The following is a 15474-nucleotide window of genomic DNA, read 5'->3' on the forward strand; positions in this document are numbered from 1 at the left end:
ACAGACATTATGCATGGCTTACTATACTGGAGCGTGTGCAAGTATACCAACAAAAATAAACCCAACATCAGGTCAAAATCTGTTTATTTCTCATGAGGCTAAGAATCAAAACACAATTGTGTACTCCAACACACAGCTAATTGTAATTTAGCAATTACTGCCTTGTAGGGTTGATGTTTCTAAGAAAGCATGAGTGAGGGAGTCAATTAAAGATAATTATGTAAACAGTGTCACATCCACCCAAAGCAATTAAATGCCCCTTTCTGCTGATCATTTGTAGAGTTTCACACAGATATATCTCAACCAAGAACACGTGTGTGTCTAGTTCACAGACAACACCTAGTTTCTGTGTAGTGTTTTGAAAACATCCTCAAAAGTTCTGTTTTATTTCATTAAAAATGAGTTTTATTTATTTTTCTTCCAAGTGGGCCAAAGTTTGCAGAGTTAAAAAATCGTTCTGCTTTCAAAACAATCACAAAAAAAGCACTCACACACAATGGCACCATTAAATCTAACGCCCAAGCAGACAAAACATTCATTGTAAATAATAAAATGAAATGTGTAAATGACTTGTGGCAGAAACGACGGCATTATGGACAAGTTATGTACATAATTACAACATATAAAACTAAACTGTTTGCAGACAGGCAATAGAACAATCAAAATCATTCCCCTGTGAAGAAATGGCTTCAGTTGGGGACATTTTACCAGAAAAATCAACCATCACATAACTGCATTTCCACTATAACCAATAAGCTGTAAAATTTAAAGGGATTTCATATTTGTGATGAAAAAAGTGTCTTCTCATCTTTAGATATATGACTGTTATTTGCACACAATGCAAATAACAGTCATTCTTTCCAAGGTTGTATTTCTGCATAATGTTTAAACTAACAAAATGTATCAAATAAGTTATAAAAACCTGTCTCTCCAAGCTGCAAAACAAACTGGAGGGGAAAAAAGAGCCAAACTCTACTTTGTAATACAAACGTCATCATCATATTGTCCTTTGCTGACAATGTAAACACACTTTAAATCAGCAGTTTTCACTTAAGGCCAACAGGGCAACACCAACAAGTCACCCGTCTCTTGACCACAGTTACATCAGTGGAGTTTCTCCAGCTTTGCCTGCAGGGACTTGAAGTTGCCGATGGTTTGTTGAAGGACAGAGTTTGGGCTCAGGGACTGCAGCTCCACGAGGTAACCGCAGATGTTGTCAAGACACACGTTAGTGAAGCGACGTCTGCAAAAAACAAAACAAAAACAACTTTGCAATGTTTGGAAATGGGATGCTTCATATAGTCTTAGTGAACTCTGACCTGAATAAATCACAGAGAAATGATCAAAGTGCAAACTAAACATCACATGTGGCCAAACGAGGTGAGGTTTTACATGTTTGTCCACGGTATCTGACTGCCTGCTGGGAGCTGGCATGATGGGCATGATCTGTTGCTTAGAAACAGCAAAAATGCATCACACTGAAGAGGGGGGGGGGGGGTACAAAAAACACTAGTGTGATCAAGATAAGACCTGTATTTAAAGCGTGATCATTTTGCTCCTTTTATGGAACATTTAATACATTTTCTATTTTTGGTGTAAAATTAGAAAATGTATTCACTTACTTAAAAAAAAAAGTTCAGCGTCATTACTCTCTGTTACGCTTTTTAAGTACTTTCTTCCTGTGCTCACAGCATTTAAAATTTAGCTTAAGATTTTATCTAAAGTCTTGAAAATAAACCAAGATCATACTTTCCGGTGTAAATGTCTCGCCAGACTCGTCCCTGGAGAATTTATATTTTAACGTACCAACTACACATGTGCATAGCCAGCAGACTACCAGAAGGAAGACTACAGGAATGCCTGCTCGTGCATTGGATCTGCAGCTGTCCTTGTCCAAAATGGAGAATAATCTGGGCCTGAGAGGTTCTCAGTTCTGATCTTCACCCCCAATGAGTAAACAAAAGCATGCCTCTTATGACTTCTTTGTATGTAATCTCGGTTAAAGTTTCACAGGTTCATCTGTAGTACAAGAGAGATTAAGGGATTGTGTTTTAACTGCCTCTGCGCAAACTTAAACTCCCTATTCCAGTACTATTTAATATTAGTGGTTTTTATTGTATATGGTTCATTTTCATGGACTTTTAAATGGCTTTAAACAGTGTGCTCTTTTTCCTTTCAACATCTGTCCAGGGGACAAAAGTTCAACAGAGATTTAACCAACACTGGCACATGTACAGTAATGTTGATGAATGTGTATCGTCTCTAAAAGAAATAAAATAATCAGCTTACACACTGACTGATGGCAACAGTTGTGATAGTAATGCTCACTGGGGACCTTAGGTTAATGCTGTGAACACTACCGCAGCCACTACAGGCCAGGAGCTGAACAGACCGTAATTACCTGTCATAAGTTGGTACCCTGCTGGGGTCTTCTACATATCCTGAGAGAAGTACATGGATACACTCCACTAAATGAAGCGGTTTCCTCAGACGTTGCCAGCAAGGATCCTATGAAAAATTTAGAAACAAACAAACAAAGGGTTGGTTTTTTTGATTCATTGAGATAGGTGGATCATTACTGAACAGACTAAAAGAAAGTTCAGCTTAAAAAGTCACAGGGTACTGCATGTACCCGAGTTTTGAAGAGCTGGTCATAGACTTCCAACAGACGTGGCAACTGCACTCCAATCTCCTGCATAGTGGATGTAACGAATCCCACATCCCAGTTGAGCCGGCAAACCTCCTGCTCCAGGAACTTTACTAGAAACTCTGCAATCACAGGATACATCAGCTCCTTAGCATCGCATACTCAGCAATATGTTCACTCCCGGGTACGTAATTGATTATGTGCATGCATGCAAGTACCGATGATTTATATAAAATTAATAAATGCCTCCATAGGCATGACAAGCTTGAACATGCTGGTTATAAAAAGGAGGATAATTAAACAATTGCCTTAATCACCAACATGACCCTACAGACCTGCACACCAGAGACATGCTGACATAAATGATGCTAAAGGGAACTCCAATTATATTACTGTTGACAAAATTTTAAAGTGCAAGCTGGCAAATTTTAATCAGACTAAAACTCAATGTAATTACAGCTTACCCAAAGGGAAATATCTCGGTGTTCCAGCATAAATCTTTCCAAGCGATACCAGCTTCAGATTAAGAGACCTCATTCTATCTACTGGACTCATGGCCACAGTATCTTCCAGTTCTGAAAGAGAGAAGAGGTATAAGTGAGATATAAAGCATGCAAAAAAATACATAAATATAAAGCAGAAAGGGTGTGTGTGGGTGTGAGAGAGGGGGGGGGGGGGGGGGGGGGGTGTCCCAGGTTGCATTTTTGCAGGATCTTGACATTTCGCTCACCTTTCTCCAAAATCTCCTGCCACAGCGAGTGCACCAGGATCGGGTCAGAGTGTCCAGCGCAGTGAATGATGGCCAGTTTGCATTCAGACAATTTGAAATGATCGGCAAACTCTCCATAGAGCTATGCAACAAAAACAGTTCCACAAACAAATTTCTATTCACTGTAAAAACAAAACTCTTTATCCATCACCTTTAAATTAGGGCTAGCGTGTTAAAATACTCCTAAAAACACTCTTCTCTGTTCCACAGTTGCACGTTACCTTTGTGATGTCCATTAGTTCCGAGTCCAACTGAGAGATGACATTTTTCACAGAGGGATGATGGGAGTACTGTCTGATCAAGGTTTCCTGTATCTGTACTTGGATACGCACAAGCTATGGCAGACAGGAAGTAGACAGAGCGTGAGCAGAATGTGCTGAATTTCAGGCTAGGATTTCTTTCACTGTAAGCGTTACAACGTCAGGGTTACCTCCATCTTCTCCTCCAGCTCATGGAGGAACTCTCCGTCAGATGCCTGAGCTGAGATAGAGGATGAACTCTTCGCAGACAGGATGGCTCGAGCGATGTACTCCAAACGCTGCTTCAGTGAGATCTCCGTGCTACATGATCAGAGTGCAAACATCAAGGTACTTTTTCTAAATTGTTTTTTAATAAGTTGAATATAACGTATACACTTGCTGAAGGAGTCAGTGTTGGAGGTGGCCAATTTTCCATGTAAATGTGTTGCATGTTGTGGCGTTGGCATTGTACTGCTGTGTCCGAACCTGTGCATGTCGGCGAGGCGGGCCAGTACGTGGGCAGCTTTGCCAAAGTTACGATTCTTCTCGTAGTAGCGCCACAGGAGGTCCATATTATGAACTTTACTCTGGTCCTGCTTGATCATATGCATCAGATGTTCTTCCAAGTATGGAGAATTCACCTGGACCGCAGAGCACAGGGACAAACACGGGTATCATATACTGGTGTGCAATCACCATGACAATGCCAAAAGGCATCTTCAATTTGTTCATACACAAATGTGTGGAGGTGTAAAAAATAAAACTGCAAGAATCAGAGTAAAACAACACTGAATATGCAGTAAAATGTTAGATTTAAACATTTTTTTATTCATTTTTTTATTATTTTAGGGGAGTTTTTACGTCAAGTGAAAGACATTTTAGGAATCAAACATTTTTTATTTTTTTTAAAAAAAATGTAGTTTCAACTTGCCTTGATAAGTATTTAAATCGGTTTTAATTCTCCTAGTTTTTTTACACACCAGTTCATTTATATATTTTTTTCATAAAAAATTTCTTTGAATGAAATTGAGGTGCAAAAGCTTTGGATGAATCAATAAAAAGGAGATGTGAAACATTCATGAATAAATAGAAAGGTCATTTGGGAAAGCAAATAAATGAGGAGCTTTATTTAAAAATCTAAATAATAATCTACAAACAAATTAAAACTAGAAATTAATTCATTACTTGATTAATTTGAATTTAAAGAAACTATTTTTTCCTTTCATTTGTTCCCTTATAAATTTCAGATTTTCTCAGCACCTGTCTTCCATGTATATTAGCTGTTATGTTTGGGGCAATAAAATCTGGTTGAAAATAGAATCTAAACCATGGGTGGGCAACTCCAGGCCTCGAGGGCCGGTGTCCCAGCAGGTTTTAGATGTGTCCTTGAACCAACACAGCTGATTTAAATGGCTAAATTAGCTCCTGAGGTTCTCCAGAGGCCTGGTAATGAACTAATCATGTGATTCAGGTGTGTTGACCCAAGGTGAGATCTAAAACCTGCAGGACACCGGCCCTCGAGGCCTGGAATTGCCCACCCCTGATCTAAACTGATGTAAGAACCGATGTCTGCCAACTAAAAAGAGAAAGAAAAATGAAAAGGTAAAACAAGCTTTACTGAAACAAAACATTTACGAGCAAGCAGACAGTACCTCGAGCAGCTTGTCAGTCAGGTCGGCCTGAATCAGCCAGTTGTAGAGCGCGATGTGAAACAGCTCGTCCTGAGACCTCTGGGCCAAACCCAGCATCTGCTCAAACTACACAGGAACAGATTTTTATTAGAAATGAAGATGATACACAGTGCAGCAGAAAGAAATGAGAGAAACTCCTACTCACATGAGCTGTCGCTTCCTCATTGCTGAGCATGTTGGGGTCAGAGGTCATGACAGGAGGACCGGGCTGTTTAGGGACACTGGGGGACTGTGGGGCAGCTTTGCTCTGGTTCACCAGCTCCTGCATGGTGTCTGTGATGCACTTATAACATGAAAGTCTGGAGGTTTAAAAAGCAAAGATAAAGAACGGTGATGACTACATCTCTGATGTGGGTGATTTGTTTAAGGCTTCTTCTACCTTTCCTGGAAGGCCTGCTGTCCCACTCTGTCCTGCTCAGGTTCTCCATTCTTGTAGAAATGAGGCCCTAGCCTCTGTGGATCCTTCTTCTCTGCCGCAGTGAGACACAACTCCAGGATTCCCTCGTAGAAACGCACTGAGAAGATAAGCAGCGTTAGAAAATAAATCTCACGAACAGTATATATATATATATATATATAAATATAAACAGAGATAGTGGAGATGTCTTGCATCTCCTTACCCTGTCTGTACTGGGAGCAAACAAGTGGGAGGTCTGTGTGCTGGCTGATCTGTTGGTAGAGCCGTAAAGACTCTCTCAGTGTTCTCTCTTTATCTGCTTTATTCTGGATCTGCTTGGAGCTCTGCAGCAACTCATTAGCCTGAGTGGGGGACAAGAGCAAATTCAGTGCTGAGACACATGAATCGATGTGGATAAATCAATAACCTCTTAGTACAAGACCTCATTGCCTTAAAAAATACCATGATTATAAGAAATGTGAAAACAAGACGCACACATCAATAAAGTAAGAATGTGATACCCCTGAAGCAGCAATAATTGTAACTATACTTAACACAGAGGTGGAAAAAAAAAAAGGTGTGTGTACGAACCTTGGAGCAAACGCTGTCATCGCTGCTGTACAGCAGCGGACAGATGTCGCGCAGGTGATTGCTGATAGCATCCACGGAGGCGTTATCTTTGATATAGACATTAATGAGTCCTGTGATGAGCGCTCCAGATAACTCCTTGCCCCTTATCACAACATCTTTAAAACTTGCTCCCTTCATCTGCTCTTGAAACTCCTGCAAATAACAAGAAATGGCAGAATGACAAAGGAGCACTCCAAAAACAACGGGGAGCTTCAATTGAATACCAGGTTTTACTGCAGGGGTATGAGCATCTGTTTGCAGTGCACATATGCACCTTTGGCAGCTCAGACATAATGAGGCTGAACTGATGATCACAGAGAAGCTTCCAGAGGGCCAGAGTCTGATATGAGCGATGCACTAACTGCTGGATGGCCTGCAGGGACACTTTCTCATAGACTTGAGCCTTGGCTGGAAACGGAAATGACAAAGGAAAAAAAAAAAAAAAACTTACACTGTGTTTCCTTTCCCACATTTATATATAGTGTAATAAAAAAAATATTCAGGGGAAAAAATGAAGCCTGTATTCATGACTCACTGTGATATTTCCTCTGGAGTTCCTGCTGAACCTGCTGAGAGCTGGCTCCATCAGGACGCATGAATCCCAGCAGCCTTTGCTGCAGGTTGGCAGGGGAGCTGAAGATAAGAGGAAACAACACAGATGTTATACAAGAGAGATAGGAAACAAGAGTCTGTTGAAGTATATTTTTATCTTTTTAGCATCTACAGATCCTGTTTTGTGCATTAACATCAAAAAGGAAAGTGTTTTGGTTTTTTGAGGGTTTTGAACAGAAGCTAGTTTGAGGGGACGTCTCATCTAAACAGAACTTCATTTGATACCTTTTTCAGTCCTTAATCACCTGAGCTGAACTGTTCTCCGCACACTAAAACATTCAGCAAAGTTAAACCATCTGTTCATATCCCAGCTGGTGTTACATCATGTATTCTGCTCACTGAACTGAAGGAAATCTTTAATTCTTTTTACATTTATATTATTCTACTCCTTTAATTTGAAGGCAATGTTGCAAAAGATCTAACAACTTTCTGAGGTATCAATACAGCTATTAACTCAAAATAAGAATAAACAAATCTGTAAGGAGCTTCACCTTGCAGCACCGAGAGAGGAGGGACTGAACTGAGAGTTTTTATCCAGAAACTCCTGCAAGCCGCAGAGCTCGTGAAGGACTGACTCCACATCAAATGAATTAACACTGCTTTCCAACTGTGGGGGTAAAGGATGAAAGCTAGTGTTAATTATTAACAACATGTAAGAGATAGGAATAGTTTTATTTACTTAGCGCCATTCAAAATAAAAATCACAAGGAGCTTCACATCAAATAAAAACCACAAAAGAAGGACAATAAGGACAAATAAAATGCTAAATGAATCCACTGAGCTCACAGATTGAATTCTAAACTTGATTGGGAGCAATGAGATCAGTAGAGGTATGACATGGGAACGTTTGGGAGGATCTTCTGTAGATCATCCAAACTGCAGACGATCTACCTGCCTCAGTAAAAGCTCGTTAAAGAGTGAATTACAGGACAGATTTAGAAATAAAACTAATATTTCTCAGCTGACGAAAGCAAGAACAAACCAGGTCCTTAACATGCAAATCCAGTGGCAAGCACCAATCAAGTGTCAAAGACAAGATCTCTAATAAAAGGAAAGCTAATCCAGATTTCGAATGAACCAGGGGGACGGGCTGACAGGGGCACAAATTTTATTTCCATTCAACCGGAGAAAATTATCTTGACATCCAAGATTTTTTTTACAATCCAAACAATTCTGCTGTGAGTAAATGTAACTGTAATGTTACTTACAATACTGACAGTCTGATTCCCTTTGCTGATAGTTTTCTCGACAGCAAGGCTGCCATCCCAAATATTTCTGTTCAGAGTCAGCAGGAAAACAGGAGAGGAAGACATGTGACTCAGCAGTTTAAGGACAACATCAACACACATCAGCAACCAAAGCTTTGAATCAGAGGCTGAGTATTTAAGCTGTGACCCAGAAAAATGTGACAAATGATAACAGGCTTTACTAACCCGAGAATGCGTGCAAAGTAGATGCAAATGCCGTTGTGCTTCCCGGAGAAAATCACCTCAGGGCCAGCTGACATAGGTGTGATGGGGGCAGAGCCAGACTGCATTGATGCAAAGGGTGTGGCCAGTGCTGGGGGTATAATACCTGAAGGGGGCATTAATAATGCACGATGGTAAATATTATAGTTAGCGATTAAAATGATTGTTTTCTTCACGTACAGATCTTGTTTTGCATGATTTGGTCACATCCCACCAGCCAGGTGGACACAGCAAAATGTTTGTTCATTTACCCGGTGCTGGAGAGCTCATCACAGGCCCAACAGTACTGGGTGACGCCAAGGCTGCAGGAAATCTCATCTGTGCTTCTCCTCCATATCTGATCAAAATAGTAAAAAACAGCACTGACTTTAGTTTGTGCACACTGTGAACGACTGGAAATATTTACATATATCAAACCATTAACTGACCTGAAGAAGGCTCTGGTAGCCCATTGTGAAACCTCTCTGTCGCAAGCAGCACTGGAGCAAGCGAGGATTAAGGCTGTGGCACAAGCCTGCTCCTCCTGTACAGAAAACAGTAATGATTCAAAAATATGTTGCATGTGATGAAGGTGTCTGTGTGTCACAAAGGCTGCTAGCTAGTCACATGCATAGGCTTACTGCTACATGGTATGATAAGGGGATTATAAAACATTACACAGTGATTGTCATTGTGATTTTACCCGGTGGAGCTTGAAGAAGCGTTCAATTTCTTCACTTTCCCCTCCAGCACAGCTCACCAGGAGGTGACGGAGCTGATCTACTGGTCTCAGCTTTTGAAAAATATGACTCCCCTGAAGGAGATTTGACACTTTTAGTTGTACAGTTATGATAATGTCTTGTCACACTGTAACAAGATTAAGTTTACGTATGCAACATGAAGCATCATGACAACAATTTTAACCTTTGCAGAGAGGAGGACAAACTTCTGTGGAGGGATGTTGTGCTGCTGGACCACCACAGGAGAACTGGTGATGGGGATATGGTCCTTGTTCAGCGGAGTAAAAAAATTGGCCGGTCGCTCCTCATTAATGGCACAAAGAGCCCAAGAGTGTCCATCTACATTAGACATCATCTGCAATGCAACATGTGCAGCGAACATGACAGATAAACTGATCAGTATCTAACAAAGTGCCAAAGAAAGGGAAAACATACATTTAATTTATTCATTGCATGACTTTTTTTGTGCTAACCTGCGTCTCCATTAAGGGCTTCTTGAATGGAAAGGAGTCGTGATTGATGCACCACAGAATGTCACTGTCCTCTGTCTCAGAAGCAGCCATAAGAAGAACACCTGATAGATTTCAAATGTATTAAAGACAGATGTGGTTCCTTGCCAACAAAGCCCCGGTACGTTACTGAACGAACAAATAAATGATTCAGGATCTGAGTGCCATTTGCTTATTACCTTTGCTGTGTAGTGCCTTATGTACTTTGGAGGGTTTCTGGAGGGTAGAGGAGGCAGAAAAACCTGGAGGAAGGCGAACGTGTACCATAGCTAGTAGGCTAGGTCGCACTGCAACGTTCTTCTGGTGCGGAGGTGCAAAAGGTGTAGTGCTGAAGTAGAGACGCACACCTGCAGAAACACAGTATCAGTACAGACCGATACATAATGCACGTATTCTAGTATTTCATCTCATACTGATTAATATTTCATAACATACCTGCGTGGGTGACGGCAAGAAGATGGCAATCTGAGGACTCTGATCTGTCAATCACAGAGATCTGTACGATGGGTTTGAAGACCGAACGATCTATTGTCCTGAAAATGGAAAAACTGAATTTTTCAAATAGGCAGAGAAAAAAAAGAAATACTCTCCTCTGAGCGGATAACAACACAAAAAGAAGCTTGATTGATGTTTATTAAACTAAAACATGCCTCGCAATGTTTCCAGCAGCCGCAACAATTGAACTCTGTGACATTGTTGCCACGCGACTCATTCCTTGCCCGTCAGCACCCAGGTCATACACCTGAAAAATATGAAAGTATTTCATTATTTAAAACGACAGGTGATTACTGCACATTTATTGCTTTCCGGGCCGATCAGAAAGATATGTACGCACAAAATGTGCCTCATACCTGAAGGACACCTTTTTCTGAGCGTGTGAAAAGTGTGTTACGAGAGTTATCTATTGCAATCTGCACAATGGGATCTGTGGAGAGAAGCAACAAAATGTTCCAGTCAGCTTTAATCAGGCAGATATATTTCACTCCACCTGGAAACGTGAACCTGCTCCTTACCATCTTCAGAGAAGGAGAACTGAAGAACAGAAGGGATTAGGAAGGACAGAGAGCTCTTAGAGTGGTTGATTTTTCTGCAGCGTTGGCTCAGCCAGCCTGCCTCAGCCTGGTAAGCGATCTCATAGAGGCAGCCGTCCTTCCCCGCCATAAAGATGCGTCCCAGATCTGTGGAGGTGATGGATAGGATGTAGGTGTTGTCTGTGGGGATTGAGAACAGAGGGTCTGGTAGCAGCTGCATCCCACCAGACATGCTGTCATTCAACCCTGAAACAAGAGAGAGACACAAATATGACCCAGATAAACCAGCATAAGCACATCATGATATCATAGGCACTACTCCCATTACCCAACTCTGACATCCATACAAATATCCTCACACCGATTCTTAAAAGTGTGCTTGTCTGGCATTTGTTGTTATATAGCTGACAATGTAAATGGTAACAAACTGAATACATGCCTTTAAAACAGCTGGATATAATTTAATGTACTGCTGCTTAATACCAGGGTTGCTGCAGGATTTGAGATGGAATGTGTAACTATTAATGTTAAAAGGAAAACCTTTTCTTTTACCTACAAAATATTACAAAAATTCTGATGAGGAATCACTTACCAGCTTGACCTTTGGGGAAACTGAGCCCAAGGATGACCACGTCCACAGAAGTGGCCAATACTAAGAGGTAGTGAATGTGTGGCTGTAAAATCCCTGAGAAAAGAAAAACAGAACCCATAAGAATTACTCAAACAAAAGATGACAAATGCTTTGCGAGTGCCTAGGCGTACCTTGTTTTGGTTTTACTAGGCCGACTGCCAAAATAGTTTCAATCAGGCCATCAAAATAGGCCACGTCTCCTCTGCAAGGAATAAAAAAAGAGAAAAAAAATGCCTCAACTCCTGGTTTTATCATCAATAAAGACTCTCAACAAAAATATTATTACTAATAATATTAGCAGAGTTTGTGCACTCGACTTGGTTTGTAAAAGTCAGTCAGTCCTGTTTTATCCAAGAGGTACGCACCCATCTTCGTAATTCCACAAAAAGATGTCATTGTCGATTGTAAGCCACGCTCGAGAAATTTCAGGGAAAACTCCCATCATGCAGTTGAACTGCATGTCTACAAGTTGGTTAAGCTGAAACTCGTATTACTTGTGGAACAAACACAAGTGCAATGAACATATTTTCTACTCGATATGTCAGATGAAAATCATTGCATTTGTTTTTCCTGAATGAACGAAAGGATACGGCTGAATTGCTCCACGAGCTCAGGTGGCAGAGGGACTCGGCGGACTGCACTGAGCTCTGGCAGGTTAGGCACACTGAGTAAACCAGGCCCCTGGAGTGGGTAGTCCATATCTGACACCCCGGAGAGGGACGGCATATCTGTGAAGAACAACAGGAAGTCTGTTTATAGTATTAAGTTTTTCTCCATCACTGTAAAATAAGGTAAGCAATATAGTTGTTGAAATATATAAAGATGTTACACTGAAAGGTGTTAAGACAATGGTTCATTCTATATCAACTGACCAAATGCATCAAGCTTGGCCGTCTCTGGTTTTCCTGAAGAAAATTCCAGGACTACACTTCCAAATAAGGAAGCTGACAGGCTTTAGCTTTTAGCCTAGTGCATGACACTCACATTGTGAAATTTAAGCTCTCTTAAATACCATCTGTAAAAATATATATTTTTTAAAAGTCATGCTGAGAAAGTGAGGCTGAAGTTATAAACAAAGACACCAAATCTTTGCAAAAAAAAGAAAAAAGAAGAAGAAGTAACAATTAAGTTGTTACGGTGATGTTTTGGCGGGTTTTCTGGGGGGGCGGGTCTGGAATATCAACGAACCATTCATCTGATATGAGTAATTTGGTAGTACAGAAAACACCTCATATATGGAAATCTGTGTTCCAAAAACTATTAAAATTTTCATCAAAATTCACGCTGTCAGAAATATATGTTGAACTTCAGCTACACTTTTGAAATTCCATATTCCTTCAGTCACATCAGCAGATATTTGGCCTAAAATATTTGAACGACTACTTAGCTACTAGGAGAACTACCTACAATATATGAAAATGGCTCCACAGAAAATGGTGTCTTAAAAATGCCCCCTAAACACAAAAACAAACTGATAATAAGGAGCGCAGTTAGCACTGTTGTCTCACAGCAAGAAGGCACCGGGTTCAAATCCAGTGTGGCGTTTGCATGTTCTCCCAGTGTCCCCTGGTACTCCAGCTTCCTCCCACAGTCCAAAGACATGCATGGGGTTAGGTTAATAGGTGATTGCCTAAACTTCTAAAGGTGTAAATGTGAGAGTTAATGGTTGCCTGTCACTATCTGCTAGCCCTTCAACAGACTGGAAACATGTCAAAGGTGTACCCTGGCTTTCGAATTTTTGTCAGGAAAATCAGAGATGGTTAGGCTGAGAATTTTATCCAAAACTTGGTCAAGTGATATGAAATAATTCCAATGTGAACTTTGCATTTCCCTTATCTATCTTTTTAACTACTGAGCAACAGAATAATTTAGCCCCTTAAAATAAAATACCATGATGCAAGCGTAACATAGAGATGCTTCATTTGCTTATAAATCTGTGGAGCAGATTTCGCTTTCCTCCTTTTACAGTTAAATAAAATAATAATAATAACCAAACAAAAAAAGAATCACATATGGAGAATACATTCTTACAATGAGATGATCTACGGGAGTTTAACCAAATATTTTGATAAAGCTTTTTGCCTTAAATCATTTAATTAAAAAAAAACCCCTAAGTGCTAAACCTTCACATTTTCATGCTTTTCAACACATCACCCTGAACTTTTTAAACTGTCTCTCTTCACCCAAACACATCCATATTTCCCACAGTCACTCCTGAAATCTGTATTTTACACACACATGAGCAACAACTGCTGCTCAGATCCTCTGTAGGAAAGTTTTGTCCAAAACCTCCTGCAACATTTGCTTTCACCGACATTATCCATCCCAGTTTTTCCTCTACTCTTAGTGTTGCATGAGCTGTAAACAAACAGCTATCATTAGGTCTTTCCTTCGCCTTAGCTTACTGTGTGAGGGGACTCCGAGCAGTTCTGACAGGTCGGGAAAGCATCGGTCATCCTGCAGGTGTCTGTCGATGAGCCGTGAGGAGTTCTCCAGGGCTTCAGCGAGCGCAGCGGCGGGGCTGCTGGGTCCAGCGGGGGACGGCATGGCTGGGCAACCACCGCTCACCTATCCTATCTGCACAAAAAGCAGTTCACAATTAATCGACTGCACAATTTGGCCAGATGCCCTCCGTAAATACCCGAGAGAAATAATCAAGCGATACACCAAAAACTTTAACTTTTTTTTTTTTCCAGTTGCTGCTAGCTAATGTTAGCTAGTTGACAGAACACCGGTTAGCTTTCTGCTGCCACTAAGAACCTATTATTTAGCATACAGATAACTGCCAGCTAAGAGTGAAATAAAGCATTTAAAAGTGCGGTCATTGCTTTACCCAAATGAAACGATTCCGCGTGTTTCTGGTGTGTTAGGTCAACGAGTTGAGCTGATCAGTTGAGCAGCAAAATTCAAAGAATTACCCCCAATACACATATACAGCTAGCAGCCCGCCAACCTCATGCACAGGAGTAGAGAAAGGGTTATTTCCGGTGTAACTTCTTCTTCGTCTCCTTCAGAGTGTGTTGTACTGCCATCCACCAAAGATACACAAGAAGAGCTGTAAAATATTCCGCAAAATAACCACTTAAACCATTGAAAGACGTGCTGTATTCTGTTTCATCTGCAGTGCTGTTTCAAATAACGATGTTTTCAAATCTACGTATTCAATTGTTCTTGTAAATTTGATTTTTTTTTTAAACGTGAGACGCTCATTCTACAAAGGTCAGCAGTTTTAGTTTCTCAAGCAGAAACGCAACTTTTATGTTTTATTATGCATTCAAAAAAGGTTTGCAATCAAAAATTAAACCTTCGAGTGTAACATAATGTTTTATTGCAAAAAATAGTGATTAATTATGAATATGTGTAATGTGTGCTGAATCTCATGATACAACGATAAACTAATGACAGATACTAAGTATGGTTTTATTTCAAACAGATCAACATCACTGGCATTATTAAACTAAACACGTCACAAACTCCCTAGACAAAACAAACAAACAAAAAAAAACCCAGTGTGTTTGGGCTATCAAGAAAGGCGTTTTATACAATAGATCATGATATTTTAATAACAAATAATTGATTCAGTGGCATTACGGTGTAGTTTTAAATTTGGTTGGGAGTTAGTTAAGAAACAAACAATAGTTTGTGAAGTTAAATGATTGTTACTCCGTATGTATGGACATTGCTTGTGGCCTCCCCCAGGGGTCAGTGTTGGGCCCCAATTGTTGTTCAAAAGTTACACAGTACATCAATGTGAGGTGTCCACCGTGTTAAAAATGCTAGTTTTTGTTGATGACACTAATATGTTCTTCTCTTGTATTGATTTGTAATATGTACTGGATGAGATGATGATAAATATTTGATCTGAAGATCTGGCTTGATTAAAAACAAATTATCATTCAATTTGATCAAAACTAAATTAATGTGATTTGGAAATAGTAGATTCAATACAAATGTAAAGATTCAGAAAAATTGGGCTGATTGTAAGAGTCAAAAACAGATTGCTTGGGATAACAATGTTATTGTACAGTACGATCTACTGTACAATATAAAGCGCCTTGAGGCGACTGCTGTTGTGATTTGGCGCTATATAAATAAAATTGAATTGAATTGAATTGACACATGGCATGTAT

General features: G+C 40.2%; 1 protein-coding gene across 1 annotated transcript; it reads right to left on the reverse strand.

Annotated features, from left to right (window-relative positions):
* Nucleotides 1-67: 67 nt before the first annotated feature.
* Nucleotides 68-14347, reverse strand: nup155 (nucleoporin 155). The gene is made up of 34 exons (XM_004538063.5): nt 14178-14347; nt 13750-13921; nt 11935-12072; nt 11710-11806; nt 11476-11546; nt 11306-11398; nt 10696-10959; nt 10534-10607; nt 10333-10424; nt 10118-10215; nt 9862-10029; nt 9647-9747; nt 9358-9528; nt 9137-9247; nt 8883-8977; nt 8706-8791; nt 8419-8560; nt 8194-8260; nt 7477-7592; nt 6909-7006; nt 6648-6781; nt 6335-6526; nt 5967-6105; nt 5726-5861; nt 5492-5645; nt 5308-5412; nt 4142-4296; nt 3847-3976; nt 3638-3751; nt 3378-3498; nt 3112-3222; nt 2633-2769; nt 2402-2508; nt 68-1243 (listed from the first exon to the last, which is right to left on the reverse strand). Exons 2-34 carry the CDS (start codon nt 13889-13891, stop codon nt 1105-1107), a joined length of 4098 nt encoding a protein of 1365 aa, XP_004538120.3. The 5' UTR covers nt 13892-13921; nt 14178-14347; the 3' UTR covers nt 68-1104.
* Nucleotides 14348-15474: the final 1127 nt, after the last annotated feature.

The sequence above is a fragment of the Maylandia zebra genome, linkage group LG7 (genome assembly GCF_041146795.1).
Source record: "Maylandia zebra isolate NMK-2024a linkage group LG7, Mzebra_GT3a, whole genome shotgun sequence".
Classification (NCBI taxonomy): Eukaryota; Metazoa; Chordata; class Actinopteri; order Cichliformes; family Cichlidae; genus Maylandia; species Maylandia zebra.